General features: G+C 43.0%; 1 protein-coding gene across 2 annotated transcripts; it reads left to right on the top strand.

Annotated features, from left to right (window-relative positions):
• The first annotated feature begins 293 nt into the window (after positions 1-293).
• mlh1 (mutL homolog 1, colon cancer, nonpolyposis type 2 (E. coli)) lies at positions 294-8,937 on the top strand. Of its 2 annotated transcripts, none has more exons than XM_015040966.1 (19): positions 294-593; positions 763-853; positions 1,111-1,209; positions 1,289-1,362; positions 1,831-1,903; positions 1,985-2,076; positions 2,155-2,197; positions 2,274-2,362; positions 2,463-2,575; positions 2,658-2,751; positions 3,523-3,676; positions 3,755-4,074; positions 5,134-5,276; positions 6,130-6,238; positions 6,935-6,998; positions 7,081-7,245; positions 7,316-7,408; positions 7,475-7,606; positions 8,056-8,937. In XM_015040966.1, the coding sequence occupies exons 1-19, from the start codon at positions 487-489 to the stop codon at positions 8,209-8,211; spliced, it is 2,211 nt and encodes a 736-aa protein (XP_014896452.1). In that variant the 5' UTR covers positions 294-486; the 3' UTR covers positions 8,212-8,937. The 2 variants fall into 2 exon arrangements, with proteins under 2 accessions (XP_014896452.1, XP_014896453.1); XM_015040967.1 differs by having other exon boundaries at positions 296-593; positions 7,475-7,585; positions 8,056-8,407.

The raw sequence follows: 8,937 nt of genomic DNA on the forward strand, positions 1-8,937 counted from the left end.
TTGTTTCATGACACTTTTTAGCCGCTGCGGCGCAAGTGAGTTGTTTCTCAAAACATTTCCCAATGAAGAAGATTCTTGTTGGGACCCGCGCTTGATCAAAGATCGTTTATTTTTGAGTGGTGCATTACTTCATTACAAGAACGGCGTATACTTACCAAACCAGCACGCCAAATTAAGTAAAAAGGAACATCCAGTCAGCTGTTAAGAATTGCATTTTGAGGTTGAGGAAAAATTGTAAAGTTTTTTGCATTTTAATATATTTTTAAAAAGATTTAAGCTTGACATTCGCTGTTCTCTTATCTTTTGAGTCAGAGTAAGACGTCGTATTGTTTTTATTTTCTCCCTGTTTCAGTGTGAGAGCCCTATCATGTGGAAGCCGTACAATGTAGTATTTTTATTATAATTCGTTGCAGTTTTGTCTCCCCGGTCAGATATATGGGAATTTCCAGCGGTTGAGCTGCTGCTAGCAGTTTTCTAGAAACAAACATGGCGGGAGTCATTCGGAGGCTCGATGAGACTGTTATTAACAGGATCGCAGCGGGAGAAGTTATCCAGCGTCCTGCCAACGCCGTCAAAGAAATGATCGAAAACTGGTATTTTAATATATTTGTGACGATAAAAGTATTTATGTAGGGGGTAAAAAAACAACCAGAAGACTAGAAATGTTCACGAACCGTTACTGTTTACATATTCAACATGCACTGCTCTGGGTAAATGAGTTCAACGCAAAATGATCGATTTTTATGTTTTGAAATGTTCCAGTTTGGACGCAAAGGCCACCAACATCCAGGTGACTGTGAAGGACGGAGGCCTGAAGCTCCTTCAGATCCAGGACAACGGCACTGGGATCAGGGTGAGTAATAGCGTCCTCCCTGCTGGAGAAGAGGCGACCCTAGCATGAATGCTGCCCGGGGCGGGGGGAGGGGGGATGGCACACCCTCGATTCCTCCCAAAATATTTATATCTCTTGAACATTTTCTGAGTTCATGTATAAATATGTATTTTAAAAAATACCGCAGTATTGCTCATATCACAAACCATCACTGACTTCTATAATGATTTTCAAACAGGTTAAATGATTATTAACCAAACTCTCATTTCTCACCACAGAAAGAAGACATGGAGATTGTTTGTGAGCGGTTCACCACCAGCAAACTGCAGACCTTCGAGGACCTTTCAGCGATTGCGACCTACGGGTTCAGAGGAGAGGTGAGGACTCCTGTGGCCCTCAGCTCAGGAGCCACATCAGTGTTCAGGCTGGATATTTTGTCTCTTCTCATTCCTGCAGGCTCTTGCCAGTATCAGCCATGTGGCTCATGTTACCATAACAACAAAGACGGCTGATGCAAAGTGTGCTTTCAGGTATTTCCACATTACAAACACAAACTGCACTGGGTGTTAGTGGAAGGAAATGGAGGGTTGTGCTGTTCTTAGATTACTGCCTTCTTTTTTTATCATCTGTTTTTCACACCTTTATCATCTTTCCTTTCTTCTGTCCTTCCTCTTTTTGATTCTCTGTCCTATTTTTGTCCTGACATGTCTTTTATTCCCTCATTGTGTCCTTTCTTTACTTTTTCTGTCCTAAGTTGTCTTTCCTTCCTTCCTTGCAGGTCCCACATTGAAAAATATCTGTTACAAATTCAATGGTTGACATTTTTATTTATATTTTAGTTTGTTAGAACGGACAAAACGGACTAAAAACTGATACTTAAGGTCTTTAAAAGTCAAATGTAAAAGCGCACCACACTTTTGAGAGTTTCTCTTCTAAAAAATTGAAAGTCACATTCAGATTTGCTACTTTAGTTCTGCATTAATGCTGTTGTTGTTCAGAGCGAGCTACAGCGATGGCAAACTGAAGGGCCCCCCTAAGCCCTGCGCCGGGAACCAGGGGACCCAGATCCTGGTGAGTTCCTGCCTGCAGCACGTCAGCTGACTGAAGATGAACCGTCTGGATTCTGATGAATAGTTCCTGATGTCTGCGCAGGTGGAGGACCTTTTCTATAACGTGTCCACCAGGAGGAAGGCCCTGAAGAGCCCGGCAGACGAATACTCCAGGATTGTGGACGTGGTCAGCAGGTCTGGACTCAAACCGCAACCATTTCTGCTCCTTATGACCAAATGTTTCATATCTGGACCTGCTTTGTCTCTTTAAAGGTACGCTATTCACAATTCAGGAAAAAGCTTCTCAGTCAAAAAGGTGAAACTTTCTCTCTTTTTTTTAGTTTTTAAGGAAATCAGCTGCAGGTTTAAATGGTACATTTTTCTTTGGGCAGCAAGGAGAGACGGTGGCGGACGTGAGGACGCTTCCCAACGCGTCCGTCGTGGACAACATCCGCAGCGTCTTCGGAAACCCGGTCAGCAGGTAGATCTGGTCCCCAGGGGTCTCGGTTGTCTTGTGTCCCCGGTGTGTCCCTGTCTCACCTTGCCATGTCCCCGGCGTGTCCCTGTCTCCGTGTCCACAGGGAGCTGATCGAAGTCGGCTGCCAGGACCAGAAGTTGGCCTACACCCTGAAGGGCTTCGTCTCCAATGCCAACTACTCCATGAAGCGATGCATCCTGGTCCTGTTCATCAACCGTACGTTGCCGTGGTAACGCTCCACGCTCACTGCGTCCGCTCAGCGCCATTTTCACTGCAGGTTGTCCTCTGTCTCTTTCAGACCGGTTGGTGGAGTCCAGCGCTCTGAAGAAAGCCGTGGAGACGGTTTACGCTGCCTACCTCCCAAAAAACTCGCATCCCTTCCTCTACCTCAGGTAGGAAAACTATTAAATCCGTTGCCACGGTGATCTGTGTGTGCAGTAGCTGCTTCCTAATAAAATCCAGGTATTAATATTATATCATCATCCTAATGTAATATCTAGAGTCTAACAGCAGCAGCTGATCACACCGGACACAAAAGACTTTGATCAAAAGATTAAAAGTCACAGACAGATGGAAGCTGAGATGAGAAAGAGAGGAAGCCAGAAATATTTTAAATGTTTTAGTTTCCCGACCCGCAGCATCATGGGTCCCCCACCGAACCAAGCTGTAGTTATGAGGAGTTTTTTCTCACATTCATTATGGATTAGTCTGTAGAAACGCTGGAGATGAAATAAAACCTTTTCTGGCTTTCCTCCCAAACAAATAGTTAGCTTTCAGATAGCATCTAATATTTGTTATGGAGACTCTGCGTCTCCAAGACGCTGCGGTTTTCAGTTTTTATCGTTTCCTCCCATCCTGCTCCCTGTGAGTGAAGGTTAACCCGGGTTCTGGTCCAGCTGTGGTCACAGATCCAGATGTTTGTAAACATGGACAAGTTTAAGTTAGCAGTGGTTTTCTGTCTCACTTTTGAACGGTGTCACATCATGATTATCCTACATGATTATGGGTTAACAATTAAAGATGAATATAAAAGTAAAATATAAATGACATTCTGAAGATTGATTTATTTCATAGGAAATGTTTTTTTGCTGTTTACACATTTTGCCCAGGCTTAAAGTAAAACATGGAGGATGCTGTAAATTCCTGTGATGTTTTCTCCTCAGCCTGGAAATCGCTCCGCAGAACGTCGACGTGAACGTTCACCCCACCAAACATGAAGTGCACTTCCTGCACGAGGACAGCGTGATGGAGAGCGTTCAGAAGCACATCGAGAGCAAACTGCTGGGCTCCAACTCGTCCCGGACTTACTTCACCCAGGTGTGACCCGACTCAGACTGCCGTCCGCCTGCCAGCTCCCCCTCACGTCGTTTCAGCTTCTTCTTCTGTGGTTTCCAGACGTTGCTGCCGGGGCTGTCTGTGTCCGGCGGTTCTGACGTAAAAACCTCTGGATCCTCTGAGTCCGCCGAGCGCGTCTACGCCCACCAAATGGTCCGGACCGACTGCCGCTCCCAGAAACTGGACGCCTTCCTGCAGCCGAAAGAGAAGCCGGCCCCTGACCCAGAGACGGCCGGTCCCAGCAGATCGCCGGCGGCAACCAGGACCTCTGAGCTGGACAGTCTGGAGCTGGATGATGAGGACATGCTGGAGGCTGCGCTGGAAGAACCTGGTCCAGCAGGTGAAGAGGAACGCAGCGGCGCTGCTGAGGAGGATCAGAGGTAGGTCAAAGATTTCTGTCTAGAAATGATCTAAAACTCAGAAAAAAATTTGGATTTTAATCTTTTTTTAAATTCCAATATGTAAAAAGAGGCTATTAACAACTATTGTTAATTTTTGAATTGTTTTTGTGATATAAATTTTTCTTTGCAATCAATAATATTACAGATTTTTTTTGCCGCTTCTTTAGAAATATTACAAAGGAATTTTCCAATATTTGCACATTTACAATGTTACTGTGACAGTAAATGTGACGTTTTGTTATTCGACACCAATAATTTGACATCAAGTAAAGACGAGGCAGCATAGCAGAAGACAGAAGAAATCCTGCCACCTGCAGGTGGGAGGTAGCATCACTTACACCCAATACTTTTGATTTTTTTTTTTTCAGAAAATTGGCAAAAAAGTCACAATTATGGATTAGGACTAAAAAATACAGATTATATGGGTTTGGCGTGAAGCAGAGAAGCAACGTCAGCAGTGGTGTGTTTTACTGACGTGAAAAGGTAGAAAAATGTACAAAATATCGGTAAATATCAGTTTTTGGTTCAGATTTTCATATTGGTGAAAACCGAGAAAAAAAAATTTCTGTAACTTTTCCAAGTTGAGTTCATTTATATTCAAAGTAATGGAAAACTTTCCGTAGATTTCCCCGAGAGCAGTTCCTGCTTCCAAGGCTGCTACATTTTCCTTCACTGATTTTTTTTCTTTTTTTTTTTTAGAAAAGGGGGAAAAAACCCTTCTGGCAGGTTTTTGATTTAGTCATAATGTGAATGACCGCAGCTCGGGGAAAAGCAAGTTGGATCAGGACGGGTGTTGATGAACAACTAGAGCAAGTCTGAACAGCGGGCTGCAGAGAGCGAGTCGGCTGAGCCAGCAGGAAGGAGAGGACAGAGTTTAATGTCTCATGAAGGACGTCTTTGTCCTGCAGGTGGCCCGTCGGGCTCTTCTGCTGTTATTTATGACATCTTGACTCATTTTATTGGTCTAACGCAGCTTTTTCATCTCAAATCGTGGAACTCTTTCGCCCTCTAGTGGCTGAAATGTTTCTGTTTTCACAGGAAGCGACCCAGAGAGGAGGAGGATGAAGAGGAGGATGATGATGATGAGGGGCTGACGGCTGCTGCTACGCCCAAGAGAAGGGTGATCAAACTGACCAGCATCAAGGATCTGAGAGCAGAGATCACAGAGAACACACACAGAGGTAGCTTAGCTTAGCGTAGCGTCTCTGCCGTCCTGCAGCAGTTTTACCGTTTCCACCAGGCCTGCACCGACAGAGTCGTCCTCCAGGGCAGAACTCGCCTTACACAACTCCAGCCTCCGTCATATCCTGCTTTCAGGTCACGAATAGAAACCCCCACCATCCTGTTGCCATGCCAACGTGACCTCACCAAACAAACAGAGTGTTCCACTACTTCCTAAAAAGCTGCTGTGGTAGAAATGGATGTGCCGTAACTTTCTCCATCTGAACAGAAACAAAACTGAAGTTATGTTTGGACCTGAAGCTCATCTAGAGTCACAGCTTCACTTATTACAGCTGGAAAATAAAGATCAGGCCTGAAATCTGGGTCTGAATCATCAGAGACACATAAAGACAGTTACAAAATCAGCCTTCTGTCCTCTAATCTGAGTAGAGGACTGATGCCTCAGCAAATCTAGAGAAACTCATCCATGCATTTATCTTCATTCATATTCATAACTGCAACAGCATCTTCACAGGTCTACATAAAAAAGTCAGTCCTCCAGAGGGAGGTGATCCAGAATGCTGCTGGTGTTATAACTAAAAGAGAAGCAGCATTCAGCTTCTATGTACCACAAATCTGGAACAAACTTCCAGAAAACTGCAAAACAGCCAAAACAGAGTTCCTTTAATTCTAGACTAAAAACCCACCTGGTTAGAGTTACTCTTGAATCATAATAAAACATTGACCAAAATATTCAACTTGTATTGATGATTTAGATGACAGCACTACGAGGTTTTCATGTTTTTATGATGTAAAGCTCTTTGAGCTGAACTGTTCTCTGGTCCTGATCCGGGTTCTGTGTGTTTTCTGCAGGTCTGCAGGAGATGCTGCAGAAACACTCGTTTGTTGGCTGCGTGGATCCGCAGTGGAGTCTGATCCAGCATCACACCAAGCTCTACCTGCTCAACACAACCACACTCAGGTCAGCACAGCATTATTCAGCCCCGTTTAATGTGATGCCACTAAATAAAATCCAATTTCCCTCTGATGTCACCTAGTTAGTGCAGCTGTGTTTATTTATCATGAAGAGTAAGAGCCGAGGTGAGGTTTGAGTTTTATCATCATTGTGTTCAGTGTTTGGAGTCAAAAGCAGTAAAAATCAAAGTTCATTGCATCTAGAAAGTTTTCACATTTATATTACATCCTAATTCCAAATTGTATTAAATTAATTTCTTTCCTCAAAATGATAAATAAATACCAGGTTATGACTCTGCCAGAAATGCTTTATATTTATCTGGTATGTTTGGTTGTTAATTTACACAAATGGTTCAAACCACTGAAAATTAAAACTATTAAAACCTTGTTCTGAACACAGAGGCCCTATGGTGAAACATGGTGGTGGTAGCTTCATGATGTGGGGAAGCTTTTCATTGTCAGCGTCAACGAAGCTAATAAAACTTGACTGTATGATGGATGGAGGTGAATACAGGACATTCATTAAAAACGGCAGAGATTCAGAGTGGCCTAGTCAAAGGTCAGGCTAAATTTAATTGAAAACTAGTATCTTTAATTAATACGAGTGTGATGCTACATAGTGATGACTCAGTGAGTCTGGAAATAAAAGCATGCCACACTTTTCAGATTTTACTTAAAGAAAACTCCTTTGTTTGTGTTGCAGTCGGGAACTTTTCTACCAGATTCTCATCTTTGACTTTGGGAACTTCGGCGTCCTCAGACTGTCTGTAAGTCCAGTCTGGACCAATCAGAACCTTTACTGACGGATCAGAACCAATCAGAACCTTTACTGACGCTGATGTCTGTCAGACGCCGGCGCCGCTGTACGACCTGGCCATGCTGGCGCTGGACTCGGCGGAGAGCGGCTGGACGGAGGAGGACGGGCCGAAGGAGGGCCTGGCTCAGTACATTGTGGACTTCCTGAAGAAGAAGGCAGAAATGCTGGAGGATTATTTCTCCCTGGAGATCGATCAGGTCAGCCGTCTGATTTTAAAGCTTTTCTTCCAGAGGAGACGAGTGAGTAAACTGAAGCGATGTCTTCCAGGAGGGAAACCTGACGGGGCTCCCTCTGCTCCTGGATAAATACACGCCCATCATGGAAGGCCTGCCCTTGTTCATCCTGCGCCTCGCCACCGAGGTGAGGGCAGCGCCGTTCCTTCCTGGAAGCATTTCAGGAAAAGTTTCTGATGGTTTCTGCCTGCAGGTGAACTGGGACAACGAGAAGGAATGCTTCCGAGACTTCAGCAAGGAGTGCAGCGCCTTCTACTCCATCAGGAAGCAGTTCGTCCTGGAGGCCGAGCCGGGCGATGAGCCGGTGAGTAGGTCCAGCCTGAAAGTACGGAAGACGATTAGGGCCAACAAAAAAACATTTATTAAAAAATTCTGATTTTAAACTTAGAATTCTGAAAAATTTGACTTTTTCTCATAATTCTGAAAATTTTCTCAAATTCCGACTTTTCTTAATTTTTTTTCAGAATTGTACTTTTAATTTTATAATTCCGATTTTTTCTCAGAATTTTGAGTCAATCTATGTCAAAATTCAAATAACCAAACATTTTAAGGTGTCAATTTATGTTCTAAGTATATTAAAAATAATCCCCACTATATTCTCTGTTATAGTTACCCTAATCTGCACTTTAGGCACACTGAAAGCCTGTCGCAAATTTATTTGGTAGATTTAAGTTTTTACATTTGACTGATGGTGCATAAACAATTCAAATGATTCTGTGACAAACAAAACTGAGAACTCACAGAGTTTATTCTTAAATGCTCATCATGTTTCAGGAACCAGACGGGAACTCCTGGCGCTGGAATGTGGAACACGTTCTGTTCAAAGCTTTCCGAACTCTCTTCAGTCCCCCGAAAAGCTTCAGCGAGGACGGCACCGTGCTGCAGATCGCCAACCTGCCCGACCTCTACAAGGTGTTTGAGCGCTGCTGAAGACCCACATGCTGCAGCTGTTTTATACCTGAAACTTTTCTTCTGTAAATACATTTATACCAACCTAAACACAGGAAGACTGAGCTGCTTGGAGGAGTTAAATGGGAGCCTGTCAAGTATGGATGCAAACAATTAATCGACTTTTGATTATGTTGTCTTAATGGTTTATTAGATTAAAATGAGTTTCTACTTTTTGATGTAGTTTGGCCGCCATCCCGCAGAGGGCGCTGCTGGTTATATTTACTCAGGTTCATCAGTGTTGACTAAACTTTGTTCTGTAAAAACACTTTTTACGGTTCAAACTACCTCTTCGCCATGACAACCTGACTTTCCTCTTGTCGTTTTGTTGCAACCTGCGACTCTTCCAAAGCCAGAAAGGAAATGTTTCTAATGCAAGAAGAAATGGTCATTTTAGGAGTTCTTCTATAAAGTCTGCTTTTAATATCTTCAACAGGATTTTAAAAGTAACTAGTTTTAAACTAGATCTTTCCATATTTATGCAAATGACTCATCTCCTTCTACTAGCTTTTTTTTTTTATTGTTGTAATAGAGGATTAATTTCCTCTAAAATCTGAAAACAGATTTTAGTTAAATTTTGTTGCCTTTTGCAATAAAACATTTCATGAGGTACACATTTAGAAAATTACTTTATTTTGTATCAGTGGAATTAGAAAAGGCTGCAGACTAATAAAACTAATAAAATCCAAATAAAGGATGTTGCACACA

The sequence above is a fragment of the Poecilia latipinna genome, unplaced genomic scaffold (genome assembly GCF_001443285.1).
Source record: "Poecilia latipinna isolate Pla-1442-1.1 unplaced genomic scaffold, P_latipinna-1.0 Scaffold534, whole genome shotgun sequence".
Classification (NCBI taxonomy): domain Eukaryota; kingdom Metazoa; phylum Chordata; class Actinopteri; order Cyprinodontiformes; family Poeciliidae; genus Poecilia; species Poecilia latipinna.